Here is a 13,550-nt window from a genome sequence, read left to right as displayed (position 1 = left end):
ATTCTGCATCCAGCAAAAATATCATTCCACGTGAAAGGGACATCAAGACACTCTCAGATGAAAGAAAACCAGGGAACTGGTCAACAAACAAACTTCCCCAAAGAAGATGGCTAGAGGAAGTTCTCTAAACAGAAAGGAAATGATAAAAGGAGGAATTCTGGAATATTAGCATGTTGTCAAGCAGGGGATTTGTTTAGACACCAATGCCTACGGCTGGCTATTTGTTCTGTAAGTGAATACTGAGACATCTTTAGTCAACAGTGTTCAGGTGAGGAAAGATGTGTTAAGATGTATTGCTCTGTCTCTGGTCAATAACTTGTTGAAAACAAAGAAAGAAGAATGGAAAGAGTAAAACTACGGGTACCTGAATAAACACATTTTCCTCCTCTTGAATTTTCTGAAGTATATTTGACGGTTGAAGCAAAATTGCACCATGACCTAATATGTATGTGGAGGAAATTTTGTAACAGTTATAATATAAATGGGGAAGGGCAAAGAGGTGTAAAAGTGGGAATGTTTCTACATTTCCCACAAACTGGTGAATGTCAACACCAGGAGACTAGGATGAGTTCCCAATACACATGGATATCAGTAACATGTGATAAGTTAAATATATATAATGTAGTACCTGGAACAACCACTAAAAAGCTATAAAAGAGATATAGGCAAAAATAGCATAGATAAACCAATTGGAACTCTAAGAAAAGTTCAAGTAACCCACAGAAAGGCAGGAAAAGAAAAATAGAGAAATATAACAAACAAAAAAATACAATGGCAAACTTAAGTCCTCATTATCAATGAAAGTGAAAGTGTTGGTCACTCAGTTCTGTCTAACTCTTTGCACCCTCATGGACTATAACCCACGAGGCTCCTCTGTCCATTCTCCAAGCAAGAATACTGGAGTGAGTTGTCATTTCCTTCTCCAGGGGATCTTCCTGACCCAGAGATCAAACCCATGTCTCCTGTGTCTCCTGCATTGCAGGGAGATTCTTTACCACTGAGCCACCAGGGAAGCCCCAGAGATTGGCAAAGTGGATAAAACATACTAAGATCCAATTATTTGTCATCTACCGAAACCTCACTACAAATACTATGATCTAGGCTGGTTGGCTCCTCTGCAGCAAACAGGAGCCTAGGATCAACACACACAGCTCGAACGGATCACAGAGGCATTCCACTGGGTGACAAAAGCCAGCCTTGACACACCACCTTGTGAAGGATTCCTCTTGTGTGACATTCAGCACCCAAAACAACTGTAGGAATGAAGAGCAGATGAGTGATTGCCAGGTGTTATGGATGGTGGGGTAGAAGAAGTAACCACTGGTGGGACCGAGGGGTCCATCTGCAGTATCTTCACGATTTCTTATAAATCTATAGTTATTTCAAAATAAAAAGGTCAGAAAAGCACACGGTGTAGGCTCAAAGCAGAAACACCTAGAGCTGGGGCTAGAGGGATGCACATGGCCCCCCAGAGAGAACACCCGTCATCTCTTTTCAACTGCCACCTCCTCCCTTCCTCCTTTGTCTTGGTGGGTTGAAATCATTTTACTCCTTTAACGCCGTTCGTGGGAGGAGAGAGAGGAGACAGCAACTATGCTCTTCACAGCTTGTTAAATTGGAAATCTACACATTTTTTTAGAGTGCTACTTTAGCTAGTAACAGGTGACCTAGAAGACAAGATACAGACAAGACCAAATCAAAAAATCTGACACCAGGTGAGACGTGAGCCCAGCGACCCCAGGGGAAAACACGACCGGACCTAGAGAGAGAAAATGGGTTTCCCTGTAGCTTGTGCAATGTGGCCTTAGGGGCTCCGACTCTCAACTTCTCAATCATTAAATGGGAGAAAAAAATACATTCTCTGACCCCTGACCTGCAGAATTTGTGAGGGCCAAATAAGGTTCTAGATGAAAGCTAACATATAAAATTTGTGCAGGTTAACTAACCGTGCAGAAAACCGAGGCTGCAGAAAATCAAGAGGCCAAGGCCCACCCTGTGCTCTGTCTCCTGGTCTCCTGGGTTCAGTACCCCTGTCCCACTGCTCAGGCCGGGGCCTCCTCAGGCCCAGGAGCACTGGCCCAGCCGTTAGGAACTCCGAGCCCACCTTCTTCTATGACTCCTTGTGTGCAGGCATGCTAAATTGCTTCAGTTGTGTCCAGTTCCTTACGACCTTACAGACCATAGCCCGCCAGGTTCCTCTGCCCATGGAATTCTCCAGGCAAGAGTACTGGAGTGGGTTGCCATACCCTCCTCCGGGGGATCTTTCCGACGCAGGGATCGAAATTGCATCTCTTCTGTCTCCTGCATTGGCAAATTGGTTGTTTACCACTACCGCCACCTGGGAAGCTCTCATGACCCCTTAGGGGACTCAGATCACTTCTAGACCTGTAGGGCTCCCCTGAGCACCACCCGTGAGCACCTCCATTCAGGTAGGAGGAAGCTGGGTCCAAGGTGGGGAAGGGGGCCGCCAGGACAAGGACTCCGTCTTGTGTCCTTGCCCAAGGCCACCCCAAACTTTCTCATAAGTTGTAACAGCCCAGAATAGCCCACACCCTCCCCTCCTCTCTTTCAACCATCCCCCAACGAGATTAGGTCTTCAATCAACAGAGTGTTCCCAAGCCTGACCCAGAGCAGGAAACCACAGACTGTGACCCAGAAGCTGAATAATCAGAGAATTTTCATAGCACTCTTGGCCCATGTGGGTAAGTGGGGCTCCACCCCCTTTCCCCTCCCCTCACCAGCACCTCGGGACATATGAGGAAGAAGCTGCCATGAGGAGTTACACACACTCAAGTAACAGCCCGCCCCACCCACCGCCCACCCCAACACAGCCCCCATGGCTGCTCCTCGCATGGGTCCAGGTACCAAGAAAGGTGTTTCAGAAGTTTCAGAGCCAAACATATCCTGAGCGCCATTCCTTCAAAGAGGGACAGAAACACTGAACAGGAAGGAGCCCCATTTCTGTCTCAGATACAAACTGTACCCCAACCCTCACTGACCCCTGTGGATGTTTCTCTGCTATTTGTTCAGAATTCAGAGGACAGGAGGGGCTGAGGTTGCACAGATGGCACCCCTTGAACCTCTACCGACCAGACCCGGGCTCCGCAATAACCTTCTTCAAAGGGTTTTGGAGCCAATGACTCCTGCAAGGAAACCTGGGCCTACTGTTGTAAGCTTGCTTTAAAAACTAAAATCACAGACCTCAGTGCAAAGCCCTCTGCACATGGTCAGAGCAACTGGCCTAAACTTGAACTCTGATCACTACTGAATACAACCTTGAGGCCATCAGCTGGATCCGGATGGCAAACTTCTCTGATGCGGGGGTCCCCCATGGCCTCTGAGGAGGAAGGGGGGCCATTGTCTGAAGAGGAGCCAAGCTGGAGTGTGAACCCCCAAATGGGGCACTTTTTGTGACAACATCCTGGGCACGTCCCAGGAGGAACAGCATCATGGTCGATGATCATGCACCTCTGGCTCCAGATTATCATCCTCTTCCATCATCCAGACACGGCATGCCCCTCCCCTCTGTATTGTTCACAGTCTGAGCTGGACGATGGCTATCTGTCTAGTGGGGAAGTCATAAAGTGACTCAGCCACGGTGAGAGCTCAGAACTCATCTGAGAAAACCACAAAGCTACATAATAGCAGTGCAGCAGAAAAGACAAATACAGAGTGCGGTGGAGGGACGGGTTACATCCTGAGTGTGGTCAAGGAGGGCCCCATGGTGGAGGCGGCATCACCAGGTGACAAAGGAGCGGAAGTAAGAAACAGTGAGGCCTGTTTGCTGCAGAGTGAGGACTAGGGTATATCTGGAGGGGAATGTTCCGAGCACCCCAGGCTGGTATATACACTGGAACTGTCCCCTGCTGAGGCTCTGTCAGCCCTGCCCTGGTCAGCTACTCCATGTGGAAACAGGGAAATAAATGTGTTAGTCAGTCAGTCATGTCTGACTCTGTGACCCCATGGACTATAACCCACCAGGCTCCTCTGTCCATGGAATTCTCCAGGCCAGAATACTGGAGTGGGTTGCCACTCCCTTCTCCAGGGGATCTTCCCAACCCAGGGATCAAACCCGGTCTCCTGCATTGCAGGCAGATTCTATTCTGTCTGAACCACCAGTGGGAACAGAACAAGCCACTCACCCAGCATCAGACAGTTTGGAGCTTTCCACAAAGTATATGCATTCTTTCTTCTTGATGTTGTCAGAAATCCATGAACTCAGGTCTCCTTGCTGAGGGTAAAAAGGTCACTGAGAGATTCTCAGGCAGTTAGATCAGTGCCGTTCCAAAAACCACACCCCACACCCCATTCAGGCCCACCCGTGAGCCCTGACACCCTTCAGGGTCTTCCTTCAGAGACAGGACACCGAGGCCTCCCCCACCACCTGCCGGAGACCCTCAGATGCAGACCCCAGAGGGAGGAGGGAACCTGGGGAACCGCTCCTCCCGGGCCCCTGGGATTCCACAGCCCTTTACAGTTTGTAGGTCAGCGCTGCCTTCCTCGGGAACAACAGTGTGATGCAAAGGTGACCATGAGTATCAGGACACCCGCCCACATCTGTGGGACCAGGCTAAAACGTGAGACACCATCTTCACACCCAACCAGTGGTGTATGACATTCAAATGTCCCCAACACAAGCCTGCCTGGGGCTTTCCGTGCAGCCAACCCAGGCTTCAGCTGGTGCCTGGGCCTTCCTTGTTGGGTAAAGGAGGCAAAGTCATTGCACAATGAGGCAGGTGGGTGTGGGGCTTACCCAGCACTTTCCCAATTGGAACCAGGACAGGAACCAACCCAGGGGCACGGACCCGGGCCCCCAGTGCTCTCTCCAGGTCCCCTCTGCTGGGTTGTGGTCCCCAGCAAAACTAGGTGGTCACTGTGCCCCACCAGGGCCCTGGCGGACCCAGTGACCCCAGCTCTACCTTTTCACAGCTGCTGAAGAGGCACTGCGACCTCGTTCTCCTGCAGAGGCCGGTGCTGCTCCACCGGAGGTTGGGGACCATGGCCAGGTCGGCCACCCTCCTGGGCTGCACCCCAAAGCTGTCTTCCTCCCCGGAGCTGGCCTGATCCCGATGCCTCTTCGCCAGTAACTCCATCCTGATGCCCGGCTCAGGCTCCACAGAACGGGCTTGGTCCTGCTACCTCAAAATAAGCTTCTCTCTGGCTTTTGAAGCCAGGGGGCCTGGAAGTGAGGTAGGAGGTGGGTGGGCCCCAACGTGAGCAATTAGACATTTTGAGGAAATTCTCCTTCTAATATCTCAAGGAAAAGTTACCTTGGCAGGAGCAGAGAGGAGCTAAGCTCTGATGGAATAAAAACAAGACAACCACAGTTTTCGTCCTTGAGGTCAAGGAGACTCCCCCCAACCCCTCTGCAGAAGCACAGAAACGTTTGGTGGGGGTCCAAAAGGAAGGAGCACTAGCCCATAATATGTCCTGTCAACCTCTCAGAGACCCTCGTGCCGGAATCCGTCTTGGCTAGAAGATGTACCCGCACACAGGGGAGGGCCCTGAGTCAGCCCAGATATGGGCAGAAAGTAGGATAATTGGCCAGAGGAAAACAAAGACCCAGAAAATGGCCCCATATAAGCCATCTAAGCTGCCCCCGCTGCACACAGTTCTGTGAACCTGACCAGGTGTCTATTTGCAAGTATCCTGTTCTTAATACACACTTTACTTGTCCCACTGCTTTTCATCTCTTTGCTGATTTCTTTCTTCAAAATAGTCAAGAACCGAACCACTAGTTACTGACTCTAGCCACTGATCCCTGGTGGTCTAGTGGTTAGGATTCAGTGCACTCATCGTCACAGCCCAGGTTCAATTCCCGGTCAGGGAATGAGATCCCACTTGAAGCTGTCATACCCCAAGACCACCCAAGGTGAGAAGCCAGCCACCGGGCTGCTGCAGTGGGCCAGGGAGGGCGAGTCAGGTGTTTCCTCCTGTGGGGCCCCACTGCCTTCTGGTTTGCACATTTTTCTGACTGCCCGAGCTCTGGCCTCATCAGGTGTGGGCAGTCTCGAGGCACGTGTACAGCCACGGGGCCCAGATGCCCCTTCATCCTCTTTGGTCACTGTGAAGGGCCAGAGAAAGAGCACCATGCCCACCCCTACTGCTCCTGTGTGCCCGGTGATGCCCGGGAGCCCAAGACCAGTGCAGAAACCGCCCAGTCCTCACACACAGTGCTCACGATGGGGTCCCAGCCTCCTGCTTCCAGACATGGGTCACTTCTTCTGCTTTCCCAGAAGAAGAAAAGCCCCCACTGCCCACAGAGCTGGTTTTGGGAGTGGCAGAGCCTTGCACTCTGTGACACATACCCTCCAAGTAGAACAGATCCTCTTTTCTGAAACCCTTGCTCTGACCTGGTCTCCATCACTGGGGCCTCGGTAAGCAGTATGACTACTGCTTACTCAGTTATTCATAACTCAGGTTATGAATGTGAAAATAAATACGTGCAGACCCCATGAGCTTCCCTGGAGACAAGACGCCCACAGTGAAATCTCATGACATCACCCATTTCACCCCAGGTGTCATCCAGGGAGGCCCCACTGCCACCGGCTGCTAAGGGTGTGAACAGGGGCAGAGGACAGGTCGTGAGGTCTCCCTCCCTGTCCCACCCCAAAGCCCTTTCTGGCCACATCACCCTCCCCCATACAAGACGGTCACTGACGGTCACTGACGTCCTTTCTCTGCCCATTGTGGGGTCCAGCATAGGTGGCCCCAAAATGCGCCTCAGAGACATACTGATTATTTTGAATTTTAAAATTTAAGAAGAACTGACTCGTTGGAAAAGACCCTTATGTTGGGAAAGATTGAAGACAGGAGGAGAACGGGGTGACAGAGGATGAGACGGTTGGATGGCATCACTGACTCAATGGACATGAGTTTGAGCAAGTTCCAGGAGTTGGTGATGGACAGGGAAGCCTGGCATGTTGCAGTCCATGGGGTCGCGAAGAGTCAGACACGACTGAGCAACTGAACTGAATGAATTTTAAGGATGAGATGTTAGATAGCATCACTGACTCAATGGACATGAACTTAAGCAAGCTCCAGGAGATGGTGAAAGACAGGGAAGCCTGGCGTGCTGCAGTCTATGGGGTCACAAAGTTGGATACTACTTGGCAACTGAACAACAACAAAAATTCCTTAAGAGACAACCAACGAAAGAGGGCCACTCTTCCCCTCCCTTCCGTCTCCTTGGGAGCAGGGCATAAACCTCTCCTGTGAAAGGTGCACCCCTGCACCCAGAGACAGAAGGGCTCTATCACCAGAGATGCAGGCTCGGGGCCAAGAGGCCTGTGTAAACCAGCCTTGCGACTTCTTCCATTGACTAAAGCCCAAACTCTTTAGATCCTTCACTCGCTGGGGACCCCAAACTTAAGTGTCACTGCCCTGTCAATTCTTCACTAGTGTATGGTTTCTTTTCCTAAATATACTATTTTATACTAAAAGCTGCCTGCTTTGCCCACTTCTTAGGTCCCATGCCTATGGGACCTCCAGGTGCATGAAATTAAATTAGTTTCTTTTTCTCCTGCTGATCAGTCTTGTGTCAGTTTTATTCTAGTTCAACCATAAGAACCCAAAACAGGAAGCAGAGGAAGTTTCCCCTCCCAACACTTCTCATCTAGCTTCAACACGTGGTCACCGTGCTCTGGTGGAGGGGGGCTGGGATCTGCCAGGGAGCGAGGCGCCTGCCATCACCTGGCCTCCCTGGCCCACCCTCTTCTGGGCTATTCAGTTCAGTGCTGGGCACTTGGGGTCAGGGCTCAGGCCACCTCTCACCTCTTTGTCCTCACTCCTCCCCCTGGGCAGCTCCTGCCCCCTTGCTTCTGGGCCAGGGTCACTCCCAGACGTGCTCACACCTGCGGAGAGGAAGGGAGCCAAACCTCCCTCCCGTGGAGGCACCGCGACAACTCAGGACATTGTTTCCAGGAGTGGGTGCTGATGCTACAGACACCTACAGACGCCCAGGCAGCTTTGGACCTGAGCAGCGTGCAGAGTGGAAGAGTTCAGAGGAGTGCTAGAAAAAGCCTGCATCACCACGGGCACACAGAACGAGTGCGGCGACAGCTCGGGACAGGAGAGTGGTAGGCAGTGCCCCAGCCTCCTTAGAGAAACCTAAGTGGTCACCAGCAGATGCTTGTAGAAAGAGGGGTGGTGAAGGCCATTCTGATGAGTCTCAGATGGAAACAGGGACCATGTTATTGCAAACTGAAGGAAAGGCAATCGTGTTATAAAGAGGTAAAGAGCTTGGTGGACTGCTTCTTTCCTGGTGTTTTGTGGAAGACAGAACTTGTGAGTGATGAAATTTGACTGAGGAAACATGTAGGCAAAGTGTTGAAAGTACAGCAAAGCTTCTCTTGAGTACTTACAACAAAATGCAAGAAGAGAGAAATGACCTAAAGATGGACTTCTAATCACAAAAGACTCAGAGCTTAGAGAGTTGGGAGATGCTCAGCCTATTGACACAGAAAGGGTTGAGAAAGCTTATTCAGGGAAGAACATAGAGGTATGGCTGGACTTGCTCGGGACGGAGGTGGGCTGGCCGTTTTCATCCAGCAGGGAGACTAGACAGCATCTCAACAGAGTCAACAGAGGCCGGGACTTGCCTCCGTGACAAGGGAGGATGGGACCCAAGGCATCTCATGGCTCAGGGGGCAGCACAGGCCCAGAGGGAAAGGGCACACAGGGCAGAATGCTCTCCTGGGGGCCCAGCTGCCCTGCGCCCCTCCCATCTTGGCCTCCTCAGCAGCCCCAGGAGTGGCCTGGTGTGGCACGGGGTGACCATGCATGATGGCCTGCACTCTGACCAGGGATGTGCACACCCCCAGGGCTGGGGGCAGGAGATTACACATAGTTACTTCCACTCAGAGTTGAAGGATGGAGGTGCCCAAAGCCTGTGGCAGACGGCAATGTGTGGGGGCGGGGCGGCCCCAGACCGGAAGAGCCCCTGGCCTGAGATTCCAGCCGGGAGGGTGCAGTGGGCTCTGCACAGCAAAGCCTCGGGGCAGGACCATCCCCCAGTGGTCCTCAAGGCTTTGGGCTCACTTAGGACCTGTCACCCTGCCTTCTTTCCCACTTCCCCTTTCAGAATGGGAATGTCCACCCTCTGCCTGGCCTTCCACTCCGTTCTGGAAGCACACAGCTTATTGCAACCAAGCAGGACCCTATAAGGGGGACTTCCCAGGGCAGGTGTGTTGCCCACATCCTCTCTTGTACATTTCCTGAGTGGTTTTACACGCGTGAAAGCCCCACCTCCACCAAATTAAAGATGTTAACTACTTGATGATCATAAGCATGTAGCCCCCAGACCTACTGGAGCCTGAGGACTGATGATGTTAGCCCCCGAGACCCTGCCCTGTTGCCATCAACCAGTGGGAGATGAGAGAGCCGTGCACGAGCTGATTAGAGAGCCATGCACGAGCTGATCACATACCCTGTGACCACTGCCCCCCTGCCCCAATGGCCTGGATTTTAAAAATGCTTTGCTGAAGGCTTCAGGGGTTCCAGATTTGGGGGGCACAAACTACCCATCTGCCCTTGTTCAGCCCTGCGGTAAACCTTTCTCTGCTCCAATGCTGATGTTTCGGTTCCTTTAGCCTCCCTGTGTGTCCATCGAGCACGTGAACTGGAGCTCAGTGCCACTGACTGTCTGGTTCCCCAGGCTCACGGCTGGAGAGGACTATGCCCCAGGGTGAATCCACCTCAGGTCTCCCCACATCTGATTTAGGGGAGACTTTGGAGTGGATGCTGGAGTGAGTTAAGATTTGGGGGCTGTTGGGATGGAGTGACTGTATTTTGCATGTGGGAAGGACACAATTTTGAGGGGCCAGAATGGGATGGGCTGTGTTCCCCTAAAATTCCTATGGGGCATTTAGGAGGTGGTTGGGTCAGGAGGGTGGAGCCTACATGAATGGGATCAATGCCCTTGTAAAAGAGACCCCCGAGAGCCCCAGGGCCCTTCCTCCACGTGAGAACACAGGAGTCTGCTCCCAAAGTGGGCCCTCACTGACCACGCAGTCTTGGGCTTCCAGTCTCCAGAACCACCAACCACACAGTCTTGGATGGCCAGCCTCCAGAACTGTGAGAAATAAATGTCTGCTGCTTATGAGCCACCGAACATGGTCTTTGTATAGCAGCCAGGATGCACTGAGGCAAGCAGTGAGCGGCGCTGGCCCTGCAGTCCTCAGGAGCCGCCTGGCACACCCCTCATGGCAAAGGGGGCTTACTCGAGAGTGGCCTTTACAGGGCCACATGCTGTCCTAGTCGGCAGCTTGCCAGACCTCACAGTCAGCGTCTCGGGGGAGCAGACCCGCAGGAAATGTTCCAGGTGACAGAAGAGGAAAAGAAGGCTCTGAGAATCTCACAACTGGGCAGCTAATCTGTAAGGGGACCGGGACTCTCCAGGGCTCAGTCCTGCAGCCAGGGTCCCCAACCTCCAAGACCTACTGCCTGCTGATCGGCGGTGCAGCTGATGTGATAATAGTAGAGACAGAGGGCACAATAAATGTAATGCACTTGAATCATTCCAGAAGCATTCCCCCATCCCGGTCTGTGGGGAAATTATCTTCCACGAAATTGGTCCCTGGAGCCAAGAGGTCGGGGACCACTGTTCTACGGGACAAGTGACAGAAGGAGCAATAAAGGACTTGGTCTCAAGAAACTCAAGTGCGTTTGCCCAGATTCACAGTTTTTGGATTCACACATGCCCATCTCAGCACACTCCCTAGAGGCTTGTGCACATCTTCTCAATCCCAGCTGCCAACAGGTCCCTAGGAAACGTGTCAAACACCATTCCTCACACCCACCACTCATCAGACTTTGAAGGGCAAAGCCATGTGTAACCATTCCCATGCCCAGTGCAGGGGGAGTCTGGCCTGACCCTCCCCTTCCTCCCCTCCACCCACACCCTCCACACCACACCCAGACCCCTGCCCAACAGTCTAAGCCCTGGGAGAGTCCAGAAAACCAAGCTGACAATGAACTTACAACCCCCACATCAAACCTTCTCTGGGGTTCTTTTCCCCAGAATCACACCATCAGTTGCTCTCTTCACATCTCACCTAAAAGCAAATTTGGCCACCCTGTTATATAGCAAAAATTCTCCATGAGCAATTAGCAACCTCAGATATTCAGATGACACCATTCTAATGACAGACATTGAAAAGGAACTAGAGAGCCTCTTGATGAGGGTGAAAGAGGAGAGTGGAAAAGCTGGCTTAAAATTTAACATCCAAAAAGCGAAGAACATGGCAGCCAGTCCCATCACTTCATGGCAAATAGATGGGGAAACAATGGAAACAGTGACAGATTTTATTGTCTCAGGCTCCAAAATCACTGCAGACAGGGACTGCAGCTATGACATTAAATACACTTGTTCCTTGGAAGAAAAGCTATCACAAACCTAGACAGTGTATTAAAAAGCAGAGATACCACTTTGCTGACAAAGTTTGTATGGTCAAAGCTATGATTTTTCTTGTAGTCATGAACAGATGTGAGAGTTGGACCATAAAGAAGGCTGAGTGGGGAAGAATTGATACTTTTGAACTGTGGTGTTGGAGAAGACTCTTGAGAGTCCCTTGGACTGCAAGGAGATGATTGACTGCAGTCATTCCTAAAGGAAGTCAATCCAAAATATTCATTGGAAGGACTGATGCTGAAGCTGAAGCTCCAGTACTTAGGCCACCTGATGCAAAGAGCCACTCATTAGAAAAGACCCTGATGCTAAGAAAGATTGAGGGCAGGAGGAGAAGGGGGCAACAGAGGATGAGATGGTTGGATAACGTCACCAACTCAACAGACATGAGTTTGAGCAAGCTCCGGGAGATGGTGAAGGACAGGGAAGCCTGGCGTGCTGCAGTCCGTGGGGTCACAAAGAGTTGAACATGATTTAGGGACAGAAAAGCAACAACAATTAGCACAGGTATGTTGAGAAAACTCTAAAAGGAAATGACTTCCAAGAAGAAAGAGAATCTGACCACTAGGCCTGAATATTGGAGAAGGAAATGGCAACCCACTCCACTATTCTTGCCTGGAGAATCCCAGGGACAGAGGAGCCTAGTGGGCTGCCGTCTATGGGGTCGCACAGAGTCGGACAGGACTGAAGCGACTCAGCAGCAGCAGCAGCAGCAGCAGGCCTGAATATAGTAACAACATGCTGCTGCTGCTGCTGCTGCTGCCAAGTCGCTTCAGTCGTGTCCGACTCTGTGCGACTCCATAGACAGCAGCCCACTAGGCTCCCCCGTCCCTGGGATTCTCCAGGCAAGAACACTGGAGTGGGTTGCCATTTCCTTCTCCAATGCATGAAAATGAAAAGTGAAAATGAAGACGCTCAGTCGTATCCGACTCTTAGCGACCCCATGGACTGCAGCCTACCAGGCTCCTCCGTCCATGGGATTTTCCAGGCAAGAGTACTGGAGTGGGGTGCCATCGCCTTCTCCAGTAACAACATGCTCACCTACAAATGTCATCCAGCACAAAACACTAACAAAACGTGAACCTGTGGCCCTAGAGAGGAGTGGGGGGCTGACAGGAGCACAGGGTGAATGTTCCCATGGGGACTCACCCAGACAGGGCTCCTCCTGGTACCCCACCCTCCCCACCCCAGAAGACTCACCGGTAAACAGAACCACGTGCTGGTCTGGGCACACTGGCTGCTGCCCTGTGTGCGCCCCCTCTCCACTCCTCTAACCCTGTAGCTGCTCCCTGAGCTCCTCCTCCAGCATCCTTTGAAATCCTGGCTGTGACAGCACTTCGAAGACTAAAAATAGCCACATGCGGGTGAAGGGCAAAGGAACCGCCAACCACGGAACTGGGCCGGGAGGTCTTGGGGGCGCGGGTCAGAGGAAGAGCCTGAGATGGCCAAGTCCCAGATGTCCCCAAGTCGCGACACGGCGCCTCCGGAGAGACCGCACCCAGCCGTGTCGCAGCGCCTGCGCCCCGCGCCGCAGTCCAGCGGACATCCGCACTCGGCCAGCCGCCTGCCTGTGGCAGCAGTCCCGCACCCCCGCTGCAGCCCCGCACCCCCGCTGCAGCCCGCACGGCAGCCCGAGCCGCGCCCAGCCCAGCCCTCTGCACTCCGGCGCACTCACACTTTGGAGCTTGCTGCAGCCTTCCACGACCCCCAGCTCCCGCGCCCGCGCCCGGACCCAGCCGCATCCCTTGGCCCACGCACCCCAGCCTGGGCTCCGAGCCTTGTGCCGGCCCGACCCTCCCCCTGGATCCTGGGGCATCCTGCCCTTGATACGCGCCTCCGCAGCACCTCGGTTCCCTCCACCCGGGCCGGCGTGCGTACCCACCCGCTGAGAGGCCCGCGCTCTCGCGTCACTCGCGCCGCCGCCTCCGCGGCTGAGCAGGACCGCAGCCCTGGCCCCGCGGGGCCCCCGCAGCGTGTTCCGCGTCACGACTCCAGAGAGCGCAGTCCGCCCCGTTCCGCACTCCAGACCAGAGCCCAGGAGGAGAGACTACCCTTTGGAGCCCGGTCCGCCTCCCCAGATCCCCTCCCAAGAGGCTGGCGCCAAGTGTGAACCCGGAGGAAGTTCTTAACAAGTCCTAACCGC

At 52.9% G+C, this 13,550-nt stretch overlaps 1 protein-coding gene across 9 annotated transcripts in view; it reads right to left on the bottom strand.

Annotated features, from left to right (window-relative positions):
• TRPM2 (transient receptor potential cation channel subfamily M member 2) overlaps positions 1-13,550 on the bottom strand; it is a 50,463-nt gene extending 36,913 nt beyond the window's left edge. For 2 of the 9 annotated variants that reach the window (XM_019963452.2, XM_019963460.2), the window contains exons 1-2: positions 4,920-10,886; positions 4,143-4,231 (exon numbers count right to left, since the gene is read on the bottom strand). In XM_019963452.2, coding sequence (XP_019819011.2) covers positions 4,143-4,231; positions 4,920-5,093 — 263 coding nt within the window. In that variant the 5' untranslated portion in view covers positions 5,094-10,886. Of the gene's footprint in view, positions 1-4,142; positions 4,232-4,919; positions 10,889-12,607; positions 12,986-13,165; positions 13,224-13,289 lie in introns of those variants that run through there. The other 7 variants (XM_019963445.2, XM_070795761.1, XM_070795752.1 and 4 more) reach the window with 7 other exon arrangements.

Source organism: Bos indicus, chromosome 1 (assembly GCF_029378745.1).
Source record: "Bos indicus isolate NIAB-ARS_2022 breed Sahiwal x Tharparkar chromosome 1, NIAB-ARS_B.indTharparkar_mat_pri_1.0, whole genome shotgun sequence".
In the NCBI taxonomy this organism is placed as follows: Eukaryota; Metazoa; Chordata; class Mammalia; order Artiodactyla; family Bovidae; genus Bos; species Bos indicus.
Note: the sequence above shows the minus strand (reverse complement) of the source record. Positions and strands in the feature narration are given on the sequence as shown.